General features: G+C 37.2%; 1 protein-coding gene across 1 annotated transcript; it reads left to right on the top strand.

The window, feature by feature from the left end:
* The first annotated feature begins 6,972 nt into the window (after nucleotides 1–6,972).
* Nucleotides 6,973–11,980, top strand: LOC147541388 (uncharacterized). The gene is made up of 14 exons (XM_086632669.1): nucleotides 6,973–7,312; nucleotides 7,940–8,051; nucleotides 8,432–8,544; nucleotides 8,632–8,754; nucleotides 8,852–9,024; nucleotides 9,098–9,173; nucleotides 9,494–9,580; nucleotides 10,410–10,490; nucleotides 10,584–10,616; nucleotides 10,728–10,781; nucleotides 10,885–10,926; nucleotides 11,187–11,265; nucleotides 11,499–11,569; nucleotides 11,685–11,980. The coding sequence occupies exons 1-14, from the start codon at nucleotides 7,133–7,135 to the stop codon at nucleotides 11,775–11,777; spliced, it is 1,317 nt and encodes a 438-aa protein (XP_086488795.1). The 5' UTR covers nucleotides 6,973–7,132; the 3' UTR covers nucleotides 11,778–11,980.
* Nucleotides 11,981–12,139: the final 159 nt, after the last annotated feature.

Here is a 12,139-nt window from a genome sequence, read left to right as displayed (position 1 = left end):
CTTCCGCGCTAACTCCGAGTAGAATGAAGAGCTACTCAACCTCGTACCTATTAAAAGAGCTCATTTGATCTCGTGTGCTCAACTTCCTTAGCCACTAGGAGTGACATTAGGATAGCGAATTAACCTTGTCCTTGTAGTCTATGAAACCCAATGAGAATGCCAACTAGAGGGAGGCGGATACTCCATTACCATCATCATCTTATATCCCGAGAATGAAGACATGAGAAGAAAAGAACGAAGAATGTCAAAAGCAAGTATGAAAGGAAAAAAAGTTGATTGCACGAATATAGTATTGTGCGAGTTATGTTTGTTTTATGTGATGTTGTGTTGTGAAAAAAAAAAAAAAAAAAAAAAGTGAAAAAAAAAGTGAAAAGGTGAAAAAAAGAAAGAAAGAAAGACAAAAAGAAAAAAAAAATGAATGATGAATAAAGTTGTTTATGTTATGTTTTGAGCATGTTAGCTCTTTTGTGTGAGTGATGTGATTGTATATATGTGTGTTTGTGTGTATGTTCATGAATAAGTATTCGAAGCAAGAAACGAATGTGGAAATGCTTAAGAGGTTCTATCATGAAGAGTTCGACATTCTCGGGAATCCACCATCATCATCCATTTCTAGTATCCGTTAACCTTTAGAAGACATTCTTAGAGGGTAGAATGGGTGAGAAGGGCGAGTGAGCTTCCCCACTCTATTTAGTGGCTAATTCCTTTTCGAAGATCATTCGTTCCAAAATGTTGTCCTCACCCCTTTTTATGTGTTGAGTCCATGTTAGTGATCACACTCACACATACGAGCGAACCATTCTTGAGCGATTTCATATTTGGAGTGTATGTCCGTGAGGCCGAAGTCGAGGCGAAATGTACTAATTTAGGAATCAAGGTTTTGCGACTTCGGAACATAGATGTTGCTCATTATGGTATGACACTAGCACTTTAGGGTAAGATCATTAGTGAAGGGGCCTTTAGCTTTTATATGAACTTATTTACTTGATTCATTATGTGTTGACATGCTTAAATCCTTTACTATACGAATCATGCTTATCTATGATTTCGATATTGAACCATTATGTCTCATGAGACTCGATGTTTGTGGGTATCATCTATGGAAACCCTCACGAGACGACACTCGTCCACTAGGGGTAACCTAGGGGTTTAACGGCTTGTTGCATATGCTAAATGCAACCGGGATTCCTCCGAAAGTGAGTTAGGCTTTCATTTTAGCGAGCTTTCGAATTATGCATAGAATGGAGAAGTTCTTGGGTTATGATGATATTGTCAATAATTTGGCGGTCTGGAATGAAAGCATTTTGAGACCAACAAACACAATTGTCCAAAAAAGGTCTGATTCTATTAGCTATGATCTTAGTGATGAACTTGTAGACCGAATTACATAAAGCAATTGGTCTGAAGTCGGAGGAAGTGCTTGGAGATTCTACTTTAGGAATCAAAGCTAGAGTAGTATGATTAATACTGGGCTCAAAAAAGCCATTAGAAAAAGTGGATTGAATGAACTTTACCAGATCAGGACCCACAATGTCCCAATTGTGTTGATAAAAATGGCAAGGCAGACCATCCGATCCCGGACTCTTAGATGAACCCATATGCATCACAACTTTTTTGATTTCATCTTCGTCGGGTATCCTAGAGATGTAGGCCAAGTCTTCTGAGGAAATTGCTTTATAGGCTTGTAGAATCTCTTGTGGAGGTGGATTTACTGGTTCCGCTTCGAAAGCTTTCTGAAAGTGAGCTAATAGATCAGTCGCTATTTCCTGTTCATTATTCGAGTAATTGCCTGAACTTAATTGAAGTTGCAAGATTTTATTTTTCCGTTTTCTCTGCGTCATTGATGTATGAAAAGCCTTGGTGTTTCGGTCTCCATTCCGAGCCCATTTGAGTTTTGATCTTTGTTCCGCCTTAATTCGCTGAGTCTCCTCCAAAAAGATAATTTGTTCCTGCAATGATGATTCAATAATTAATGTAGATGAAGTCGGTACCAGCGATTGAATATTTAGTAGACGGAGTTTGAGGGCTTTAAGTTTGCTGTTGATAAGACCAAAGGCCCTTTGACTCCAAACTTTTAAATCTTATTTAGTATGTTTAACTTTATCATGGAAAGAGCCAACAGAATTGGTCCAAAATTCAGTAAAAGTCTCTTTAAATTGGTTGTGAGAGGACCAGAAAATTTCGTATCTATCAATCGTCTCTAATGTGCGACTCTGTGTATAAAGTCTGAGTAAAATAGGGGCATGGTCACTATTATAGCGGGGCAAGTGGAAGAGCCCCGAATCAGGGTGATCTAAAAGCCACGCCGAATCAGTAAGTGCACGGTCCAGACGCTCACGCGTCAAGTGATGAACAGACCTATTATTTGTCCATGTGTAGGCAGGACCATGAAAACCTATGTCAAGGAGCTGGGCCTGGTTAACAAAATTTTGAAACTGAGTGAGAAAGGGAGATCGCCCGGTACCACCCCAAATTTCTGTAAGAGAGGTGACTGCATTTAAGTCCCCAATACAACAAATGGGGTTGGAGACGTTACGTAATCTCCCTAGTAAATTGTTCCAAAATTGCGCCCTATCTTGAAGTCTGGGGGGGCCGTAAATGCAAAAGAGATCCCAAGGTATATTATTGAAATTATCCAGAATAGTAATATGAATAACATTATTAGAGGAAAAATTAACAGAAACTTCTATGGAGTCCGACCACAGGAGGAGGAGACCACCACTACGGCCTCTAGCCGGAACTAAATGATTATTAGTAAGACCTACATGATTAAAAGATGGAATAGAAATAGTGGAAGAAAGATGGGTTTCAGAGAGAAACACAAGATCCGGTTTAATGGATCGAAGGAACGCCTTCAGAGTTTCTATTGTCGGATCGTTCCTTAAGCCCCGACAATTCCACGCAAAATAACTCATTGTTCCATCGGCATTAGGGTTGCCGTGACCCGTTCATCATTGTTATTTTTTGAGATCTGATTAGCATTTCGTTTTGAAGATCGTCGATTAGGTACTTCTTTATCGAATTCCATATTGAGACTATTCTGAATTCCCAGCATTTGTGCGTTTCGAACAACGGAATTCTCATCCTGAAATAAATCATTAGTATAATTAAATTGAACAGAGGGATTAGGAACACTTGTCTGAGTTGATTCATCCGGCCTTGTAGCCTTTGAACGTTTAACCTGTGGAAAATAATTAGTTACATTAACTAAAGGATCTGTCGACGTCATTCCGACATGGATGCTAGAATCAGAACCTTTGCCTAGTAATCCTTCGACGCAATTTAAATCTCCAAGAGAGAAAGATATTTGTTCTTTACCAAGTCCCCTAACATTAAAAGGAACTCGAAAGGCCTCCGGATATCGAGGTTCCATTGCCTTTAGAACCATTGCTTTTAGTTCTTCAGTGGTGGCCAATTGTAAAAGATCCCCATATTTAAGAATGATGGGACAAAATTTGATCGAGTGACCGATAATACCACAAAACCTACAATAGCGAGGGAGACGTTCAAACCTAAGTTCAACACTAACAAGTTTGTAATTAGAGACCTTCAGGTTGACGCGTTGGGGTAGTGGTTTGGTAATATCGATTTCGGTTCGGACCCTGCCATAGACACTCCATTTTGAGACGTCAACAGCGGTAGTCGGAACAATCTTACCAAAGGAGGAAGCAAGGTTATTGACAGTGGTAGAATTAAGAAGACCACTAGGGATACCATGGAATTGGATCCAAAACCAAGCCATATCGAACTTGTGTTCATGGGGGGCCAATTGCGGGTCACTAGGTTTGAGAATGACAAGATCATCAGCCAAAACCCAAGGGGAAGTATCCAAAGCAAGTCCCAATTCCGTTGATGTGGTGAACCGGATCAGAAACATGTTATCGGCTATTTCAGTTAAGGAAAACTTGTTAGGTCCGTGAAGAACTTTTGAGATTCTCAGCATAGCCATTCCTATATCAATTTTCTTTTGACAGAAAAATTTGAGTATGCCATTCTTATTAACTTCATGTGTCTCCATATAGTGACTGCCATCAATGGTGGGGATTGGAGTTTCTTCAGTAGAGAGAGCGGCAAATTGGTGTATGAATTCCGTGTGTTGTGATTCCATGATGAATTGACTTAGAAGACGAGGATTAGATAAAAGAAAAACGAATAATGGATTAATGAGACTAGATCTCAGGGATTAAGGCCCCTAAAGGGCATAAAAAGGGGGAGGGATCACCGGAAAAGAGGAATCAATGTGTCTATTGGCAGGAAAACTGCCTAGAAACCGAATGTAACTAACTAACTGCCTAGGAATGAGGAGGAAATAAAGGAGGCGCCACCACTAACTGAAAACACTCAGCTGCAGAGCTTTTTGGCCGAAATTTATCGGTATTTCAATCTACTACAAAATAGAGGAAAATTTCGTGTAAAGATTTGGAAACTTAATGGGTTTCCGACCCTTTCCTTTCTCAAAAGAAGAAATCATTAAGGTGAATAGTAAGATTCGGTATGGTCCTTCATAATTTCGAAAGTTCTATAAATTCTAACCCATAAGAATTGAAAAACAACATACCTTCTATTATCTTCTTATCTGTTAGGGTTCTTCAATATTTCTTCTAATTTTCTTCAACGAAATTCTTCATTTTTCTTCATCTTTCTTCTCTGTCTATCATCTTCCTTCTAGGTTAGTCTTCTTCAAAAATTTAATCGACTACAATCTACGTTACAAGCCATTGATGTATCATGGAATTGTAATAAGCACGATAACCGTCTAATTTAAATCGAAAATGAAAGGGGCTTAAAGCCCGACAACAAAGAGGCCTAAAGTCCGACAAACTATTACATTATTTATAGCCTAAATTTGCTTCCACTAAGATTCGATCCCACGACTCCATGGTCTTAAAAGAGGTGTCCAATATTTTCACCAAAAGATGGTTGACTCTTAGCTACACTATTGATAAGATGCCATTTGATTTTTTTTATTAGACTAACAATAACTCTGCAGGTATAAACAACTATTTTTTTTTTTAATGAAATTAGGTATCAACAACTTGGCAAATAATAATATAACTAACCGATCACATTCTTATTTGTTTATTAGCCCAAAAACAGATCTGCTTACTTTGTTTATTGGCCCAAAAACAGATCTGCTTAAAACATCTTAAAACACCAATGACTAGTTTTCACTTTGACTTTCTTTTTGTAATGTTAGATATATACATACCGTTGAGAACATTGTGATAAACAATTGGATCTTTAGCCAACTTCCAGATAATCCAGGTTAGAACAGCAGTTGCAGAAACATATGCTGCAATCATCAACGAAATGAAATTATCGATAACCTCTTCTTCGGTAAAGGCTTCTTCATCATCAACACCGCCTGCAGGTGATTCAAGTGACAACATAAAAGTCAATAAGTCGTTCTTAGGGTTTAAAGTATTGATTGTCATGTCTATACTAATAATGCCTCCTTGGGTTTCATCTTGAATGTGTTTGGTGATGATAGTATCCATGTGTGTTATATGCTCTAGAAGGCTTTCGGGTTTCAAGAAACTCATGATTGCCCTCTTTTGGAGCTTGTACCTGCAGTATCATACATAGATAGATAGTACTCTTTTTATTTTTAAAGATTTTCATCCTTCGTTTTTGGGAATAAGACATCTTCCTCGTGTTGCTTCCGGAGTTTTTCCATCTCTTTATGGTTTGCTTCTTGTGTCTTTAAGGAATTTAATCTTCCTTTTGTCGAAAACTTTCTATGCTTCGAGATCCTTATCGTTGACTATGAAGGGAGTGGAGAGGTAGTTGGTGTGGCATACAGGTCTTTTCGAGAGACGGGAAAGCTTTCTTTTGGCCTAAATCTCTTTCTGCTTCTTCACCAGATCCATGTTTTTTTTGTAAGTACGTTAGAGTGGATTGCATGCATCCTGTTCTTTTCTTCTTTCAGCCGTGGGATTTTCACTGCTAGATATTCGTCGGAAGACATGATGACGTCTTAGATTTAGGTGACTAAATGAATTGTAGCTCGATACATTGAAAAAACAGAGTTATTGTTTTACTGGATTCGTTCTATAACAAATGTTTAGAGGTTGTTGAAGTGTTCTCCCTTTTTCTAGCGCCAACTTAATGATGTCGGAAAGTGATTTCTTGAGTATCTTCCCAGTGACCGGCTCATCTCGATCTCATTGATGGACTTTCCTCCCGTTTTGGTGGAATCTCGGGTAGGTGAAGGACGTCCAAAATTGGGAGGAAAATACTTCAGTGAGATATTTTGTAGGTTAAGAAAGTAATTCAATACTTTCAACAAAAAAAAAGAAGAAAGTAATTCAATAAGAGTGAAAAATATGACATTTTATCCTTTTTACGGCAAAGTTGATATGGTTATGTATGTTTGGGGAAGTCGGCAATCATTTAAAAGTGATAATTGACAAAATGCAAAAGAACGCTAAACGTTTACAAATAAAAGGTCAAAGCACCCCACATAAGTGTTAAAGGTATCTCACTCTCTCAAACCGCTGGGAAAGAAGAAATGAGAAAATCATTTATTCACCTGCAAACTTGTAACGAAGGAGGTGCCTTTAGCACTTACAGTAGAACCGCTAAAAACTCCCTATGTGAAAACTTGCAAAAAAAACAAAACAAAAAAAAAAAAAGCGGAAACAAAGATTAAATTTCAGAATAATAATTGTCTATAGATGAGAAACACTAGTATTTTGCAAGGTTGAAAGAAGTGTGGGTTGGAATTATTTATGTGCATTTCTATTAATCAAAGAGCATCCTCCCCCCTTCTTCTCTTATTTGGTTGGCTGCTGCTGCTTCATAAGTAAAGTAAACCATTTTCAGAAAAAAGTAGAAGATGTCAGACAAGACAACAATAAAAGCAGACAGATCCATCCATCCATACATCGTGCGTGACACATTATTATACACACCACACAGTACGGACGTGCGAGAGTGTGTCAATTGAAGGATAAACACACGTGAGAGTTCGTATGGCGCGCGCATACCATTCTCCTCCTTTATTAACAGTGTTGTGTGTTCCATCGCCTCTCAAATCTCGTGATAATAATCATTCATTTAGACTTTAGAGAGAGAGAGAGAGAAATTTGTTCTTCTTTTTAGATAGAGAAAGTGAATATAGAGAGAGAGAATGGATATGAGAAGTGTTAAAGAATTGAAGCCACTGGTTCATCTTCTAATACCTCTATGTATTCATTGGATAGCTGAAGAGATGACTGTTTCAGTTCTTGTTGATGTTACTACTAAAGCCCTATGTCCTGGTCAAACTACTTGTACTCAAGCTATTTATCTCACTGGTCTTCAACAAACGGTAACTACTTATTCTTTTCAATTTTTTTTTTTTTTTTAATTCTGATCTGGAAGAATAAGGAGACTCTGATTCTTCTTCTTCTTATAATTTACGGATCTTATTAGGATTCTCTGCTCAATATTCATCAATTATGAGTAAAATTTTGTAAATCATGACGTATGAAGTTTTAGGGATGTTTTGATATTAGTACTACTGATTTCATGAATAGAATTACTAGTACGTACTATTTAGGAGTAAGAGATTAGGTGTACTTTGAGGGAAATTTAATTACTAGTAGCATAATACTAGTAGTAGTCATTTTCCTTAAATGAAATCATAAGATATACTAGTAGAATTCTCCAACTTGTCTTAATATAAGTATATTTAATGTTTTGTCTTGATATGAGTTCATTTTATACTAATATGAATTTTTAATCGTTCTAAACTATTCTGAAATATTTCAAGTGTTAGCAATGAAGGTCTGAAAATATTACTAGTATTTGCCCAATTTTGTTTTATAGTTCCTACTTTTAACTTCTTAACTCTTTTATTAGTATTTGATATTCTCAGTTTTGATTATTCTGGATTTGTTCCTACTTTTAACTTTATGGAGGGAAACTAACTTAGGGCTGCTATTTTCATTTGTAGGTTGTTGGTATTTTCAAGATGGTTGTGCTCCCTGTCTTGGGTCAGCTTGCAGATGATTATGGACGAAAACCTTTACTCCTTGTCACTGTTTCCACCACTATTGTGCCTTTTGGTAATGCATTCTTTACTTCGACCCACTTTATAAGAAACAAATCAAAATTGTAACTTTGTTCAATCAATTACAATTTTGCCGAAAACTTGATTGTGGAATGTATCTTTACCCAATGTGGGGGCAATTGGGTCTCGACAAGTAGAAAAGTTAAAAAAAATAAATAAATGTTAGAGCAATAGTATGCTTGTCAGTCTTCCCCACCAGAAAGCACCCCCAAATGATGTCGCAGATGAAATAAACTTCGATAAAAAAAAAAATGAAGTCTTTCAATGTTGGAGGTGCCATTTGGGAGGGAAATTCTAGCATTTCCCCGAAGTGAGTAACTACATTCTGAAACTATACTGAGAATGCTAAAGAATAGTGTGTGCCTGTTCTTTCAGGTTTACTGGCATGGAACGAGTCTAAGCAATTTGTATATGCGTACTATGTGCTCCGTACTATTTCTTTTATCATAAGTCAAGGGAGTATCTTCTGCATATCCGTCTCCTATGCAGTAAGATTTTTTCCTCAATTGCCACTTGGTTTTAGTTTAAAATCCAGTATAGCTCTAGTATGAATAACTATTTCCTGCGTCTAGTAGGCAGATGTCGTGGAAGAAGGGAAGAGAGCTATTGCATTTGGATGGATTACAGGTCTATTTTCTGCTTCACATGTTTTGGGAAATTTATTGGCACGCTTTCTTCCCGAAAGTCATATTTTCGAGGCATGTTTGCTCAAACTTTCTGTTTATTTTTAAAATCCTAAATTAGATCCATTCATCCCATATTTGGTTCACATTACTGACTAAGCTGTGGTTTTAGGTATCAATAGCTCTGCTGATACTTTGCCCACTTTATATGCAACTATTTCTCGTTGAGACGGTTAAAAAAGTTCCAAGACAGGAGACAAACTCGCACTGGTTCACTTCAATTTTCAAAATCCTCCAGAACCGATGTAACTCAATGAGGAATGCTATTAATATTGTTACTAGAAGGTTGGTTTGTCTGAATTTGGAAGCATGGTTCTTCTTTAGACTAATAGCTAACTGACTTCATTTAACTTGACAGTGAAACACTTAAGCGCATTGCTCTTATTTCTTTCTTCTATGAGTTGGGAATGTCTGGCATCAGCAGTGTCTTACTGGTACTTTCACTCTCCGATTTCTCTAGTAAATGCATATGTTCGACTTATTACCAATACATCAAAATCGCGATACTATTCATTGTACTAAACCTTAAACCCTATAAGTATTCCATATATTAGTCCATGAAAGTAAGTTGTACTGCTTCTTTTCTTCTTCACACGAATATATTACAAAAGTTGTATATGGATTACATTTTATTCGCTAATATGGTAGTAATCTTCGTCATGAATATCATACATAATTCACACATCCAGCATCTAAAAAATTGAATGTTCTATCCCAATCACTTATTTTGACAAGTGGATATCTTCCTTTGCAGTATTATCTTAAGTCCGCTTTTGGCTTCAACAAGAATCAGTTTTCAGAAATTCTGATGATGGTGGGAATAGGTTCCATTGTCTCACAGGTATTGCTTGCGAAATCTTCATACTACAACCTCTTTAATGATTTACCTAGTTAAGAATACCAACTTAAATCACATCAATGTCGTTTTAGTAGAAGGCAAAAATGTGGACACACCTTTTTTCCCCATTTCAAGAATGGTTTACGCTCTAACGGGATGCCGAAGAACAATAAAAGCAGAAAAGTAAATAAAAAGACTAGGGCAAACATAACGTAAACGGGTGGGCCAAAATCTTGGGAAGTGGTTTTGTTCTGGTTGGACTTTGGGTTTGATATTGACCCATACTCAAGTCACTTTTCAACAGCTTATGATGTTTACCTGCTAAGTACATCCATAGTCTGTTTGGAGTGCTCAATAATGGCCCACTATTGGCCAGCACATGCCTCTGGTCCTCCACCTCTGCCCCCCCAACTAATTGGTCCACGCCACCAGCTTGGCCATTTTGGCTTACTGTACAGTGCAGCCGTAAGGTGTGACCATCTTGGCCATTCTTGGCCTGCTCTCCGAGATATATCTTGGAGGGTCTAGTGTATCTCAGTGCCCTCTAACTTTTTGAGTTTTTATAGGTTTGTGTTTCTACACTTTATCTTACTTTCTAATCAAGTCTGATGCCCGAGATCAGTTTCAGTGATGTAAATATAGTTTAGCTAGTCTAGTCTCTGTCCATTAACATTCATATGAATTTCATTTTTGGGCTCCTCAGAAAATTGGTTTCTGCGTAGTTAATTATGATACAATTTAACTGTTCCAAGAACATAATCCTTTTATATGAATTTCCTTTTTTTTTTTATTACTCATGGCAAGCGGAACTGATTCTCTTTTCACATTCTAGATTTTAGTGCTTCCAATTGTGAACCCTTTGGTGGGAGAGAAAGTAATATTGTGCATCTCCATTCTTGCTTCAATCATTTATGTAAGTTCACAAGACATCATCTTCCTGATATTCTTCAATCCTTATTGATGCATTTATGAGTCTGAAAATCATGTATATATCTTTCTTCTTCAGGCTCTACTTTATGGCTTGGCATGGGCACCATGGGTATGTACCGTTTACCAAAGCTAGTTGCTATTGATTCACTTTTTCCCTTTATCAACCTTAAGCAGTTAAAGAGTCGTATAGTTTTCGATCTAACAATGTCCTCTGATACAGGTGCCGTATCTCAGTGCCTCGTTTGGAGTCATTTACGTCCTAGTGAAACCAGCTGTGAGTATCTCAGTTGTTTTCTATGAAAATATCAGAAGGGCTTATGATGTCAGTTCTTATCTATTCAACTGTTCCTCTTATCTTATCTTCTAATCTATGGCAGACTTATGCTGTGATTTCAAAAGCAACAAGCTCAACCAATCAGGTCGGTACATATTTCTTGAATATTCTTGTCAGACTTCCCTTCTGGTTTTTGTGTGAATTTCAAAACATATGATCTTTAGTCTTCGAGCAGAATCATGACTTTATAAAACCAACTTAGACAAAGAACACCGAAGATAGAGAACGAGAATAAACTAGTTCTTTTGGTTGTTTATTTTCCCCCCTTGCATACATTTCGATGGATCCTTGAAGTATTCTGTTTCTTTTTATTCTCCCCTGGAATATAACATTAAGATTTTATAGGGGAAAGCACAAGGATTTATCGCTGGCGTGCAATCTGTTGCAAGTTTGATATCACCACTCGCAATGAGTCCTTTAACTTGTGAGTTTATCTCTCTGTGTTTACACCTATATTTCATGACTTTGTAGGTGGTGTTTTTTCATTTTGTCTTTTCTCATTGTCTGAATCTGACTCCTCTGACTTAAATGGACCCAACTTCAAATCAAATCAGCCATTCAGACGAGTCAGACGAAAGCAAAGGTTCTGAAATCTTACAGGAAATGCAGAACCAATATAATTTCATTATTTCACCCACAATATTTATATTTTTTCAGCATTGTTCCTCTCAAGCAAGGCTCCTTTTGATTGCAAAGGTTTCAGTCTCTTGTGTGCGTCAACTTGTATGGTAAATCCTCTCTCCCTCTCTCTCCCTCTCTCTCCCTCTCTCTCCCTCTCTCTCCCTCTCGATCTATCTAGATTATATGTGTGTGTGTGTAACTAACAATTGCCTCATGGTCCAGGTAGTTGCTCTCTGCCATGCCTGGCTCCTAAAACCAGATAGTGAACCAAAAGACAACTGCGAGAACACCGTCGAAGCTCCACTCCTTGCGTAATGCTTTACAGCGGAAAGTAATAGTTTGTAGGTTATACGACGTTATCTCCTCAGCTAGAGAGTCTCCACGAATGAATTTCCTCCCCAGGCTACACATCTATTGTACTATTGAAGATTTATTCTTTTATAATGTGTAACCTCTGACATAATGTTGTAAATATGAGCATGTCTATGGAATGTTTATTTTGATTTTCTTGTGTTTCATATTCTTGGGTTAGGGTCTGTTCTAATTCTTAAACCAAACGAGAAAACGGTCGGCACAACAAAATTACAATAATTGTACAACAAAATTCATTTTTCGTGGAATATAGTATTTTCCCGTAATCTTATTTATTGTTTTTACAAGTTTACTTCTAATGTGAA

Source organism: Eschscholzia californica, unplaced genomic scaffold (genome assembly GCF_041429995.1).
Source record: "Eschscholzia californica isolate CP2 unplaced genomic scaffold, dmEscCali1.0.p SCAF_4, whole genome shotgun sequence".
Classification (NCBI taxonomy): Eukaryota; Viridiplantae; Streptophyta; class Magnoliopsida; order Ranunculales; family Papaveraceae; genus Eschscholzia; species Eschscholzia californica.
Note: the sequence above shows the minus strand (reverse complement) of the source record. Positions and strands in the feature narration are given on the sequence as shown.